The sequence below is a fragment of the Mauremys mutica genome, chromosome 2 (assembly GCF_020497125.1).
Source record: "Mauremys mutica isolate MM-2020 ecotype Southern chromosome 2, ASM2049712v1, whole genome shotgun sequence".
Taxonomy (NCBI): domain Eukaryota; kingdom Metazoa; phylum Chordata; order Testudines; family Geoemydidae; genus Mauremys; species Mauremys mutica.
In genome coordinates this window covers 204,499,062-204,514,493 of record NC_059073.1, presented here as the reverse complement: position 1 = coordinate 204,514,493, position 15,432 = coordinate 204,499,062, and the positions used below count along the sequence as shown (strand labels likewise).

Sequence of the window (15,432 nt, the reverse complement as noted above, 5' to 3'; positions counted from 1 at the left end):
ACATCTGGCTGCCATGTGTATTCTTTCATAGAAAGGGGGAAAAGAAAACAAATACACTTCGTTTGTGCCTCCCCTCTGGAGTCTTAGGCTTATTTTTGCTCTCACTAAGAAACCTCTACTCTCTGTGGCTGATGTGATCTCTGGGACTGTGACAGATTTCCTAAGGGTGGGATAATAGCTCACCTGTGAAGGTAAAGGCAGGAGTGGAATGAGGCAATGCTTGAGCCATTTTTTCTTGTGCCGTGACAGACAAAAACAGTCCCTTCTTTCTGCAAAGTGTCTGACATCTCTGGCAGCTAGAGTTTGTGGTTCTGGCTTACTTCAGAATTTTTGTGTCTGTCTAGGGGAGCACTTGAAGTGGGTGAGCCCATTCATAAAACTTCAGAAACCTTGCATTCACCTTGGTCGTGATCAGAAATTTACTGACATCGGTGGAGCACTCTCTCTATCAAAAATACCTAAGGGTCATATTTGACAGCTGTATTTTGTATTAAATGTTTAGTTTATTGAGGATACATAGTTACTTGTGAAAAAGTATTTTTTATTACACACTCTCTCTCTCTCTCTCTCTCTCTCTCTCTCTCTCTCTCTCTCTCTCTCTTTCCCCCCCCCCCCCCTCCACAATGGGTCTGCTCCTGGTAGTAATGTAAACATATTAGCCTTTGCAGCTCTGTTCCTTGAGTAAATGTTAGCTTATTTCTTTGAACAAAACTCAGTGATTGACTATGAAAACAGAATTAGTAAAATGTGCTACAAGATATATTCTGTATTTTCCGAATGCACCAAAACTATTTTTCTTGCCTTGTAATGACTCCCTTGAATTCCTCCCTTGCTTAGCTGATATTATAATCAGCTGTTCTACAAATAACACATTAGTTTAAGAGAAATCCAAAGCATGTTTTTTCCATGATTACGTAGCCTTTTTGTATTTTAGGTTTAGTGTCTGATTCCTTCACATTTTCAACATCATCCCATCTCTAAAAAATATTATGTCAAAGGGTAACCTTCAGGTATATGGATAACTTGTCTCTTCACACTATGCAAATAAGTGTAACTGTACACGTGCACTGTGTGGCATATACTAAAATTGGCACTTTAAACAAAAAATTCTTAATTTGAGAAGTCCTATATTCACTTTTTGATGTGAAATAGACATTTTCAGTGAGGTTAAAAATAAACCATGTTTTTATTATCAAAAGGTATATATTTGTATAAATGACATAAAGGTAAGCCTTATCTGGCTACAGATATGTTCAATAAACTGTCACACAGAGTAACAAAATACGCAATGTGTAGATCCTTTTAACTGCTTCTTAGCATAGACTGCTTCTAACTCCTTTTGACTGTTCCTAGGATGTTTATAACCTGGCCACAAGATTCTGCGCTTCCTACAGACAGAACAGGAAATTCTAGGGAGCAGTCCTAATAATAGGAATGGCTTCATACTGCAAATTATTTAATGTAAAAATACCAGTTCCTGAAGGCTGAAACCTGATCTTTTCTTCTGATTTGACTATTGTCAGTGAGATACTAACACAACAAGCTCAAATTAAGATACCATACTCCATGTAAACTTAATTACATTGTATGCTTTTTAGTGCTGTTGATCATAGCCTCCTGTGAGACCTCTGCTGGCCAGTAAAGTTAAGTGCTGTTTCTATAGCACCTGAACAGTCTTTCTTTTTCAATATAACATCCATCATTCACTTTGAATATAATGACCTTCATTAGGTGACAAATTTTATAAGGCAAATAAGCCTAGAGATTGCTTTGGTTTCAGAAAGCTTACTTAGAGCAAGTTCGTTAAGTTAATGTCACTAAAATATGTAAAATAACTTTAAAAGCATGCATACTTTAGTCACACCACTGTAGGTAAACTGTCTTTGAAATATCTCTTCACATCAAATCTGCATTAATATTTACATGGTGTAGTGATTAACTAACTGAATTTTGAAATAAACATAACCAGCTTTAACTAACAATCTTTCATTTTACTGTGGAAAATTTGCTTTTAGGGGAAAAAACAAATTTTAATTAGCTTTTTTAGAATCTATAATGAATTTGCTTTTTAATTACTGCTTTTTAGTTTTTGTGGTTTTATTTAAGCATGCTAAGCCTCTGTATTTTTGTTTTTTAGATTTGACACAGTTGAAGGCATGTAAGTGGTTATTTAAATTTTTCCAAAGACTTCAGACAAAAACTCTTTAAACACATAAGACCTTTAATGTTAAGTGTTTCAAAATTTGTTTTCCTGTTCAGCTTCTGCATCTGATTTTACTTTAGTGCTTTTTGTTCTAAAACTGCTCTAACATTCTAGATTAAAAGTTATAAATATCTTCAGTGGCAAATATTCTTCATAGAACACTCCCTCTTACTTTTGAAAGATTTCGGTCAAATTGCATGAGAATAACAGACTGAAAGATGTATATAAATTATGTAATTCACCCAGATTGTCTCGGCAGTCTCGTGTTAGTTCCAGAGTAATAGTTATATTAGTGCTTATTGAGAATTTAAGTAATGAAAATTCCACATCTCTAAATTTCCAGCTCTTTAAGGAGGGGCTAAACTGGCAAACTTGTTAGTGTAGTCAAATTCATTTGACTATGGTTTATCATACAAATGGCTTGCAGAGGTTCCACTTTGTGTATACATAGAATAACATAAGCTTTCTCTAAACCTTAAAGAGTTAATATTACACATGTATATTATTTTATATGTGGAGGGTGGGAGTGTTCCTGATGCTTTCTTGGACTTCCCTTTTCCTTTGTGCTTCAACCCCATTGATTTCTCTAGACATTGCTTATCAGAATGAGAACTGTGTACTGATCCACTCGTAAAGAACTCCATAGTAGATATTAGCTTGCTAGCTTACTGAACACTCCAGGGAAGCTTAAGACTTCACATTTTGGGGGAAATCTGAACAATTTTCTTGAAAATATGACTTGAAAGACATACCTACCCAATTCTTAGGTTCTGGTGTCATTAGGGAGCCAGTTCTGTTCCCATTTGAAGTCAGTGGGGGTCTTGGCAGTGACTTCAGTGGCAGTAGGACCGAGGCCCCTAGGTTCTTTACATAGAATAGACACTTTAAAACTTTACATTTCTCTCAAAGAAAGGTATGTTAATATCTTCAGGAAGTTAAATTTTGTAATGTTTTGACAATGTGTTTATTTACATAGAAACACTACTACTCAAATTCACTAAAACATTACAACTGATGTTGCACACTCCTCTCATGAATTGGTTTTATGTATTATGGTACTGGGCTTGTAATCGAACAGTACTCCAAGTTACATGCTATTTTCACCAACAAAAGGTACAGATGCTAACAATCAACCTTTGTATGGTAAAAGTAAATCCTGAATTTGGAGTAGGATCAGTTTCTATTTGAAATCTAGTATTCTGCTAACATTTGGTCTGCTGCTCTAAATTTTGCAAATCAGTTCAGATACATCTCAAAAATACCTAAAATTGTCACCTTTTGAAGCACATATTTGAAAATACTGGAATTTAAAAACTGTTCAGTTGGCCTTGATTTTCATAGGATACATTTCATTTTCACCTCATTAGTGGCAATCTCATATAGCTGAGTTATACGTAAAAAATGAGCTATGAATAGTCAAAACAATTCCCAGACATATTTGACACACCCTCCATTGCACTGACTACACATTTTGAACCCTATTTCCCTCTCCTAAAAGAATGAGTTGCAAGTTTTGAATGAAAGGGGCACTGCATATTAGAAATGCTTTACTCTACCTCAGATAGTTTTAGGAGAATTCTGAAAGCATAAAACACATTCAAGCACAAAAAGCGAATACTTTATTTTTGATGTAATCACACCTAGCAACTCCAAATACAGTTTGCTTTCTTAGATGAAGGTTGGACCATCTTAGATGGATAGACATTCCCTGCTCATTTATCATTTTTGTTTTGTGTGTGTGTATGTAAATATCCAAGAGAGTGATAACACAAACATGTACGTGTGTGTGTGTATTTATTTATTATATTATTACATCCATATGCTAGTTAGAGCTCATTTTTTCAAATGTTTTTGAAAAACATACATGTTCAGACTGAAGTTTGTTCTGGTTGTTCTTAATGTTTGAGTACCAAAAAAGTTACTCTTACAAGGGGCTGAGTGTATACATTATCTAACCATTAGCCAGAAAGAGTGAAATATATAATGAGTCTATGGTGAATTCTACAGAACATTGAAGACTATAACATTTCTAAAATGCTATTTTAGACTGAGTAGCAAGATTAGTAAATCACTTGCCTGAAAGTGTCTGGAAAAAATTAAAAACATGTATTTGAATTAGGCACATTTTACAAAGCAAAATATTCCATGCTAATAACACTTCCACAAATAAATCTGAAGTCCAACTGCTCAAAACCTCTCAAAATTGCTGTGCGTTCAGAAGAATCAGCACAGGAAAAGATTGTATTTAACACAAAGCTAAAATTATGAACTTACATTTATTTGATAATTCCCTTAGAAATTAAGATTTAAAAATCAGTTTCTTTCTACCTGCAACACTTTCTTTTTCTCTTGCTCTGTTCTAGTTTAAGGTTATCTTTCCATTTTTGTGTGCACAAGTATTTTGGTGATTGGAGGGGATGTAGTGTTGGAAGATCACTAGGAAGATGCCACTTTTATTTTTGAGTTTTCGTTGCTGAATTTTTCCTGATTTGACTTTCCCCTAACGCAGTGGTTCTCAACCTATTTACCACTGTGGGCTGCATCCAATACTACCTCTGTTGCCCTGAAGATGTCACATGGGCCGCAGCTCTGTGCTGATTGGGCCGGAAGCAGCCCTTGGGCCACAGGTTTAGAACCACTGCCCTAGTGGTTCTATTAAAGGTAGTAAGTAAAGAATTCTCAACATATGACTGCATTATATTTAACCAAATTTAAATATAAAAAATGTAAGATGTTTACACTATGAAATAAATTGTCTCTTTTTTCATAGTTTAAAATTGGTTTGATCGAACATATGCAGTCTTCTGAAATTATGAAAATTTAACTTAAGATAGAGGCACATGCAAACTCATCGTTCCATTTAATGTCTTGTTTTTTGGTTGCCTTACTTTTCAATGTCATCTTGTGTTGCAAAAAAGATCACGTCCTTATTGATTAACCTGCTCTGGGTTTATGGCAGGAGCCCTCTGGCGCAGATGGAAGAAGAGAGAAGAGAGCATGTGGCCAAAATGAAAAAAATGGAGATGGAAATGGAGCAGGTCTTTGAAATGAAGGTCAAAGAAAAAGTTCAGAAACTGAAGGACTCTGAAGCTGAGGTAACCAAAATGTGTATTAAATGCCAATAACGTGCTCAGTGCTGACCAATGGAGAGAAAATCCTTTCCTCAAAGACACTGTAACATACACATGTTCTGGAGGTTCCCTCATGGCTCCATAGTTAAGAATATAACCTTAAATTAGAATTTAAATGAAATTCTCACTAATTAGTACCCAAGTTACACTATTTAAATAAAGGAGGCAAGCATGTATTTTCAAGATAACTTTCATATTTTAACATCCCCTCGTTTCACTTCCATAATCGTAGCATGCTAAAAATCTCTCTAGTCTCATGTCTGTCTTTGGTGCCCTAAAACGTTACTTTACACTTTAGCTAATTTATGCACTATATAATGTGAATCTTTTATCAGTAATAAAGCCCTTTCTTGAAATCCTTTGACTACTCTTCCATAATGCCTGTAACAAATCAACCAGTTCATGATGGTTAGCTTAAGGAGTAGATAGGTATTGCTTGCAACCGTTTCAATTTTTGTGACTTTTTTAAAAATTGCAAATCTATATAAAAATTGTATAATTTGACTCACTCACCTCTCATGTCCCTTTGTATGTCAATTGTTTTAGGTTGTAAACTCTTCAGAGCAGAGACTGGGCTAGTCTGTCGTACAACAGCTTTGCCAATATAGCTAAACCAGCAAATCCATCTTCTGGAGACAGAGCAGATACTGGCATAATGACTTTTTGCCAGTATAAGCTGCGTCTATACAGATGTTTTTGGCGACATAGCTATCTGTCAGGGGCATGATTTTTTTTTTTAAAAAGCCACACAGCTTACTGACATAGCTATGCTGGCAAAACTTCGTAGTGTAGACCCGGGCCATTACATGTTTATACAGTTATTAACACAGTGGGGTTCTGATTCTGATTGGGACCTGTGGGCACAATTGTAAACAAATCAAACAAGTGGATTTTGTAACTCTGCTAGGAGGCAGCTTCTCCAAAGAGGCCTGGTACAACAACCATAGCTGCAAATTAAAAAAATCTTAGCAGACCTACAGGAAGCTTGGAGTACTAAAAGCAGTTATAGAAACCCTGCCAGTCATTCTTTGAGGAGCCAAGGAGGCAGGCAGGACAATGGGAGAGAAGTGGACAGTGATACCCTGCTACTCTTCACTATCCAGCCCTGTTGTCCTTCCCCCACTACCCAAACTCTCTTCTATTACATACCCAGTCCACTAAAGTCTGCTTCTATAACCTCTGTCAACCCATATTGCCTTCCCAGTGTATGCTTTCTGCTCCCTATTGAACTGGTAAACATCTACAAAATTAAGTTGTACAAGTTCAAAGACAGCAGAGGGGGTATATACAGGGAGATTTGAATTGGGTTCAGGGAGTATGTCTGAGTACTTTAGGATGAGTGTACTATGGGCCTGGTGCAAGAAAACATCTTTCAGGACACAGGTCATGAAGAGGAGAGATGTAGAAGACCTGGAGCATGAAGAAAGCTGTACTGGACATGTGTGTAGAAGAAGTTGGAGGGTTACAGAGAACATGGGCTACGTGAAAGGAGACAAACATAAGAGTGACAAGGGGTGTATTCTTTATTCATGTTAAACTTTGCACACATTGGTACACTTTCAACATGGATAAAAGCACAGACCCACCTACAGATCACCACAAAGTCTTCAAGAGAGAGCCCCACAGAGATTGGCTGTTTTACTATGGTGGATTTTCAAAGGCATATATTGTTAAAATGCAACTGTGATATAACTTTTGCTAATAGTCCTGGAAATCCCCCCCCAAAAAACATTTTTAACAAAGTTGTTTTTTGAAATTATATGGGTGCTTCTTAGTGCAGTCACATAGAATAAAGAAAATCACCAGTTACATCAGTATTGATATCTAAACCAACCACAATTTGCATCTTACCACCTATACCATAATATCCAGATGTTCCTGGCCTCGGTTTTACATACAGCTGCCCACAACACACACAAAGAACAGGAGTACTTGTGGCACCTTAGAGACTAACAAATTTATTTTGAGCATAAGCTTTCGTGGGCTACAGCCCACTTCACAACACACACTAATTCCTAATAGGTATACTCAAAACACAACCTTAATCTTAACTTTTACTTCAGTTTGGGAAGAATTCATGTTATGTATTTAGATATGCTTTTACATTCCGTCAGCAAAGATACCTTAACTTTAAGACTGAGTTGTGAGAGGTGTGTGCACTCTAGATGGCTCTGTTGATAGTACATTAGCAACCATAACTTTGTTCAAGTGTTGTATGTGGGATATAATATAGGTTAAAGAACAAGGTTGCAATACTTCATTTAAATAAAGTTCTGAAACCCCTCTGTTTTCAGTGAGATTGAATGCTGAGAGATTGTTTGGCAAACAAGTAGAGGAAGGGAGTTCTGAAGTGAAATCAAGTGTGAAAGAAAAAGCAAGAGACAATACAAGGGGCATTTGGGAAGGAGGCTTGAGAGGAGCACAGACAGCAGGTGAAGGGTAGGAGAAAATAAGAGCAGCAATGTAAATACAGATTGGGTTTTGCACAGCTTTGAAAGTAAGAATTAAGAACTTGTATCTGATATCAAAGGGGAGAGGAAGCCAGTGAAGGGAGTCAGGCCTGGTCTACACTTATAATTTAGGTTGACATAGCTACAGCACTTAGAGGTGTGAAAAATCCTCACCCCTGAGACCCATAGCTTTGCCAACCTAGTCCCCAGTGTAAACACAGCTGGGTGAATGAAAAAATGTTTGTTTGACATAGCCAATGTCACTGGAGGAGGTGGAGTTCCTACAGCGATGGAGAAACCCCTGTTTTTCTTGTAGGCTCAGTCTTCACTATGGGGTTATGCTGGTACCACGAGGGGTAGTATGGTGGACTTTTGAATCGAGAGGGGAGTGGAGACAAGGGGAAGATGAATAGCTATTGCCAGTGACATGTCCAGAGAATGTCAGTCATTTAGGTCCTATCTAGACTGGGGGAAAGGTGGTGTGTTAAAACATGTTAGCTAACACATTTTAACATGTTTTTAAACACCACTTAGCAGCTAGTAGAGAGAGATTTTAACACCTTGACACTCTGCTCTCCCTGCCCCCGGAGAGACATTATAGAACAGGTGATCAGTCAGAAAATTCTGAGGAGGGGAGTGGTCTGCTTCAAAAGCAGTAGATCTAGCATGAAACTGAAGAGACTCTTCTATTGATTGTGATTGGCTAGGTGGCTGATTGGCTGTGATCAATGCTTATACTGTTCTAATCATCTTGTTGCTTTGTGCTCCCCCTGTCTGTCGCCAGCTGTTTTTTTCTAGTGTTCTGCTTGGAATGTAAGCTCTCTGGGCCAGGGACGGTCACTTTTATGATTGTATAATGGAATTGTGGCTTTGAGGCGTTAGAGCATTATAGATTATAAAGGCAGGAGATACAGTCCGCATGCTTGAGAAGTTTGGAGGGAAGATGGTGAAGAAGATAGGTTAGAAGTGGTAAAGAGTGGAATCAACAGTTTTGGTCTCTAACCAGGGTCCTCAGTTAGTTACAGTAGCTGATGTGGCATACTGTACAATACAACTCCTAATCTTCTTTCTAATGCTGCAGTGTTTGTGCAGTTTTTGACTATGTACTTTGCCTCAAATTCTTAGCTCCAACGACGCCATGAGCAAATGAAGAAGAACTTGGAGGCGCAGCATAAAGAATTAGAGGAAAAGCGCCGCCAGTTTGAGGATGAGAAAGCCAACTGGGAAACTCAACAGCGTATTTTGGAACAACAGAATTCTTCCAGGTACGTAGGATTTTTGCTAAAGTTGTTTGTATCGAATGTTCCACATGTTCTGTAATAATTATTAAAAGAAAATACATCTCTACACAGCTTGACCATCAACATTTTTGCTTGGCCCACTCAAAATAGTGAAAATGTCACACTGCTTTTTGGTATATATGAGCATATTTTGGAAATGAGGAGAACCTTAGTTTCTATAGCAGGCACACATGTTCAGTACTTGCTAAATAAAACCAACCTCAACAGGTTACCATTCATCACTGTAGGAAAACTTTATTAGAATTTGAAGGCTGATTTAATTTTACTTACTTTTTCTTCGGCTTTTATTTGAGGGCTGGGAACTCAAACATCTGACTGAAAGCCATCAGATCTTCCATCTCCTGGAAGTAGGAGTGTAATGGCAAAATTATTGCTATGCCAGTGCTGTGTGCGTAGTATGCCAAGGAAAATTCCTTCCTGTGTCTAAACTAGGACAGCTAAAAATTGCATATTTTAAAAATATATACATAATGTGCTGAAATTTTTGGCCATAAAATGTTTTTATTTTAAAATGTTTTTTCTTCTTAGAACCTTGGAAAAGAACAAGAAGAAAGGGAAGATCTTTTAAATACATCTATTGACCACCAGTTATGTATTAGTTGCCAATATGCCAGCCTGGACATCAGTGTTCGTTGGATCCGTTTGACCAATTTTGCACCAGTTGTATCCATAACAATGGATTTAACAGCATGATAAATTTTTTGTTAATTTTGATGGAGATTGAGATGCCTTGAATTGTCTAGGATGTTGTGTACTTGGAAAAATAACAGCTCTAAGTACTTTTTCCTTTTTTTTAAAAAAAAACAGATGTCATTTTAACACACAAAAAAACATTTTACTGTTGTACAATCATGTTCTGGTGGGTTTTTTTGTTTACAGGATATTCCAAAATACAAGGACTCTGGAAGGTTTTCAGTGAGGATAAATTGCCATAATATGATACAAACTATGCTTCTCTATTATAATACAAAAATTCCATTCAGTGCAGCATATACAATAATGTAATTTAGTCTAACACAATTGCCCTATTTTTTTGACACTTCCATTGTTTAAAAATACACATGGAAAAACAAACGTATAGGCTTACAGTGCACCTAAAGCTTTTTATAACAACCTTTCTTTGTTTTGGATTCTTTAAATATATGCTATCCTCATTTAGTAACTTCTTTAGCCAGAAGAATTTCATTACTGCTTCATTTTTGTAATAACATTTAATTTAGATATTTTTTCATATATTGATTCTGCTCAATAGAATATAGCTTCTTTCATATGGTAGGAACCAGTGAGTAAATCTTTCCTTTAACTCCCTTTACATTTTATGGTAAGTAGCAGGAAAATGCATTTATAGGTCATTTTTAGGCAAAATTGTGGAGTTAACTACCAACCTGTTTCTACCTGTGTGCAGTCTTTCTTTATTTTACTAGAAATGGGAATCATGGCCTCTTGAAAAAGTCACCATTTTGCATTTAGCTGTATTCATATACTGCATTTCTGTATTTTTGTTTGTATTGTAAAAAGTCACATAATAAACAATGTTGTGATGTAACTTGCTGATGTGTGATACGCTTTCAAGAAATTGCATAGCAAAGTATTCACTATGGGAAATATTTCAAATGTAACCACGCCTAGATATAAAAATTAACTTTGCATTTAGTCTGTCTATATGTCAAGTTATCAGTTTAAGGGCTGGACAGGTGTATTCAATCTGTGGGTTATTGACCTAATAAAACATGTTTAAGTGGCTAAGTACTATACATGATGAATTGTGCCCTTAAACTTCAGACTAAAAACTTCTTATCCAGAAGAGGGCACCAATTTTTCATGCATTTTTTTGTATTGTCCAAAATAGAAAGGTGTTCAGACACCTTTTCTGATATTTTCCATGGGTGTGTCTCCATTACTGCATCCAGATTCTAGTTTTAAGTATTCATGGTTATCAGTGGCACTGTGGGATGGCTGTAGCCTCTGGGATTTCTCCACTGTTTATCGAAAATATAAGTGAGTCAAACTGAGCTGAACTTGGTAGCTGGGAAGGTGGCATGTAGCTTGTAAAATGCTTGAACCTTACACAGGAGAGTGTACTAAGCTTATTTGCCATTATAGAGACAAAAGAACTGAAAGATTCATGTTGACATTTTTCAGAAAATAGAAATGGCAGCATACTTCCCAAAGTGTTCTACATTGCAGGAAACAATTGTTGCCTGAAGGGACTTCTTTAATTGGGGAAGAGAATCCTAAAGACAGTTTGCTTAACCGGATGTGTTACTTTGAAATAATTATAGTCCTGATTTGGGATAAGAATTTTTCCATTGTTAGCTGCAGAGCCTTCCTATTAATGATATTTTTTTCAGATGACATTCTGACGACTGCATTCCTCTTAACCGGAATGATTAGAAAACTCATAACATACATGCTAAAATGTATTTGCAAATGGTTTAATTACAACTGACCTTTTGCCTCCAATTTGGCTTCCATGCATTTTACTAAAAATGAACACACATAGCCAGCAATGAGACTGGTAAACCAATTTCCAGTTTATTGTATTGATTTAATGGATAAATAAAAATGTATTAAATATGTTAGTTGCTTGCACAAAGGTTATTTGTATTATCCGGTAGTCATTTTGCCTTCTATTCCAGTTTGGTTTTGCACAGGATTCCCCTTTTGTCGGTGTCAATGGCACTCACTCAGATAGCCACACCCAGAGCAAGGCTCAAGAATCATCTGAATTTCAGTTATTTTTATCATTCACTGTGAACATGACACATGACTTCTTGCAATGTTAATGTTCAGTATCCTATTCTCTGCAAAATGGGCGTAGCTTTCTTTTAAGCAATCTTAATTGCAAGACCCTTTGTATTGTAATACACGTAAAGCTTCTTCATGCTGTCCCAATCATTCCCCCAAGACACACTTTGTAGAACATGAGCCTCTTCTGATGTGTTGCCAAAAAAAATTGAATCTGAATTATAGAGGACTAGCAACACCTTTGACTGTTGTTCTGTTGGAATGTTACTCTTAAAGCTAGTCAAATGCTGGGCAATTCCAACATTTGAACATTTCCTTTTGTCCCAAATCAGAAGGAAAATCATTTCCTACAAAAAAAGATATGTGCAGAAAAAATCATTTAGGAAATAATAAAACAATCATATTGAAGTGTGTTGTGTTGACTACATTATAAAGATGAAACAAAGCTCTTCAACCTGTCAAATCAGCATTTTCCAAAAGAAAACTGTTCCAATGGAAACGTTTCAGCCAGTTTTAATTATTATCTTTCCAAAAACATGTTGGGTTAATACATGTGTGTAAATTTGTCCTGCAACTTTTCCAAAATGGGCTATGGTTTGACCAAAAGTTGGAGATTCTAGTCTAGTACACCAGATGCTGATATTCTTGTTTGCCTAACTGGAGCAAATTTCTTCAATATCTAGCAGTAGAAGTGGCTTTTCTTTGAATACATTGTAATATTTTGAATTATTTAGTTTATATTAAAACTCCATTTTATTTACTAACAACTTCAGAACAAGAAAACTCATTTAAAATCAGAGCAGGTTTTTTGGATCACAGATATACCATAATTTGGCTGTGGCACTAGACACACATCTTGCTTTATTGATTGGCATGCCATTAACTTTTGCCACACTTACTCAAACAATATAATAAAGTGTTATTGAGGAACTCTGAACACTAGATAGATTTTCCCCATTCTTTATAATAAATCAGCAGATCCCATCAGTGGCTAAAGTGTTTGGCTCTTTATTCATTTTAAAACAGCTTTTAAAAACTTTTTTTTATTCAGATTGTTTATTTTAATTGATTTTTTTAACTTATAAAATCATTTGGTTTAAAATTTAAAGTTGAACTTACAACCAGCCTTCTCCTAAACTGTTAAGTCTGGGAATCTTACTCAACATCCAGCTAAATAAAGCCATCAAATTGGGAGGTGGGGGGAATAGATGTTGTGTTTATATATAGCTGCAGTTTTTATTGTAGTATATGACATGATCTTTACTGTTAGTTAACACTTGAAATACAACTGGATAAAATTAATTTAATTAGAAAAACTTCCTGGGTCTGTATCTGGGAATAACTAGATTACAAATTTGTGGTTCCCTCCAATACCTTCAACTGATAAATTAAGCAACCCAATATAGAAATCTTCTTTAATGCCCAAGAGCTTTAGTTATACATCCTAGGCAATAGATTGCTCTGCCTAGTTGTTTCCCATGTGAAATATTCAGAGGTGAAAGACTTACTGCTATGGGGGCCTGGCTGTGGGTTCTGGAAGGGGCGAGTCCTCAAGTGGAAGGGGCTGGACATCAGCCTCTCCCAGCCAACCCTTCTACCCGGCCTGCGCTGCCTGGGGCTGCAGTGGTGAAATTAAAGAGCCCGGGGCTCCGGCCGCTGCTGCCATAGCAGTGGTGGTGGCTGGGAGCCCCAGGCCTGTTTAACTTGCCGAGGCCCACGGCAGCTGCCCCTTTTGGTCCCTTCCCCTCCCTCAGTGGCCCTGGCGGGGGCAAAAGGGACAGAAACGTTAAAGCCACAGCAGTGCTTTAACATCGGCTGTGTACAGGGCCTGTACCGATGGCCACTTCTTAAGGGTACACTGTACTGGCCCATCTTCATCGCTAGAAATATCAGTGTATCTTCTTTCATCACAGGCTGAATACCACATTTCCTCTATACTGTGGTCTTAACTAGACAGTTATTTCCTTTATTTATCTGCATCACCGCTTTCCTTAACATACCGCTAGATAGTGTCAATCCGATTAGCTCAGTGATAAGCAAACTACAAACTCAGTGATAAGCAAATGCGGCCCACAGGCCACACCACATGGCTCGGCCCCACTCTGGCTGGAGCGCTGGGTCTGGGGCTGGACCACACGGCTCTGGCCAGGGTGCTGGGTCGGGGGCTGGACCACACAGCTCCTGGAAGCGGCGGCATGGCCCCACTCCAGCTCCTATGCAATCCAGTCAGAGCTGCAGGGGCAGTACCTGCGGATGGGGCAGTGTGCAGAACCGGCTGGCCGCGCCTCCACGTAGTAGCTGGAGAAGGGACATGCCACTGCTTCCAGGAGCTGCTTGAGGTAAGTGCCACTTGGAGCCTGCACCCTTTGAGCCTCTCCCCACTCCAGCCCTGCTCTCCAAACTCCTTGATCCAAGCCCGGAGCACCCTCCTGAATCCCAAACCTCTTATTCCCAACCCCACCCCAGAGCCCGCACCCCCAGCTGGAAGCTGCACCCTGGCCCTGATCCCTCTCCTGCAGCCCAACCCCAATTTTGTCAGCATTCATGGCCTGCCATACAATTTCTATTCCCCATTGTGGCCTTTGGACCAAAAAGTTTGCCCACCCCTGAATTAGCTACTTCTCTGGTTTTTCAAGAAGAATCTACTTGGACTTCTCTGAAGGTAATAACAGGTTGGAGAAGCTCCAATACTTACATACCCATATAAGAAGCCTACTAAACTGGGTCACCTGACAGTGAATGAATGTTAACCATGCTTAGGCTGCATTCTCCTAGGGTGGGTTTTTGGTTTGTTTTTTTTTGGGAGGGGGGGTGGGGGGGAGGTACTCTTATTTTTCTTGTCCTAGGCAATGAGTCATCCATCTTTTTCCTTGGGTCACTGCATATTCATCCTAAAATTATTTTTGCCAAGAGGAGATTCTTGAAAAGCATTCTCCCGTGGCAAATTAGTCTGTCTTCTGTTGGAACAGGAGAGAATCTATGAATTTCATTGTAAATGTCTTGAAACTATTTTGCATATTAGAGTTATGTCTCAGGTGAAGGCTTTTAAGCCCAAGGAAGACATTTCCAGCCCAGTCCTGTGGTATCTTGCTTCAACTGAGGGAAAACAGTACAGAACCAATGCAACCAACCTCCATCAATTTTTAATTTCCATATTCCCAATTCACATCGCATGGTCCATCCCTCTCATTTACCTTCAGGAAGCCATCAGGGGCTGTAGTAGCCATGGGTGGGTGCCCAAATAAGGACACTCTCCTGTCCTAGGAGCAACGGTGAGGACTACCTGCATACAAGCTCTCAGGCTCCTCATGAACATACTAAACTCTTAGGGTCCATCTACACAGGGATAAAAGACCTGCAGCAAAGCCACAGTGGGCCAGGGTCAGCTGACTTGGGGTCACTGGGCTCAGACAGTGGAGCTAAAAATTGCTGTGTAGATGTTGGGGCTCAGGGCCCCAGAACTTGGGCTCCAACTGAGCCCAAACAGCGACATTGTTTTTTCAGCCCCAGAGCCCAAGTCTCATGCCTGAGTCAGCTCACTGAGGCCAGCCATGGGTGGGGTGGGTTTTTGTTTGTTTGTTTGTTTTGGGGGTGGGGTT

At 38.3% G+C, this 15,432-nt stretch overlaps 1 protein-coding gene across 3 annotated transcripts in view; it reads left to right on the top strand.

The window, feature by feature from the left end:
- The window catches only part of SEPTIN7 (septin 7), a 131,345-nt gene extending 120,506 nt beyond the window's left edge, over positions 1–10,839 (top strand). For 2 of the 3 annotated variants that reach the window (XM_045004780.1, XM_045004781.1), the window contains exons 12-15: positions 2,138–2,158; positions 5,163–5,298; positions 8,910–9,049; positions 9,614–10,839. In XM_045004780.1, coding sequence (XP_044860715.1) covers positions 2,138–2,158; positions 5,163–5,298; positions 8,910–9,049; positions 9,614–9,653 — 337 coding nt within the window. In that variant the 3' untranslated portion in view covers positions 9,654–10,839. The remainder of the gene's footprint in view (positions 1–2,137; positions 2,159–5,162; positions 5,299–8,909; positions 9,050–9,613) is intronic. The other variant, XM_045004782.1, reaches the window with a different exon arrangement.
- Positions 10,840–15,432: the final 4,593 nt, after the last annotated feature.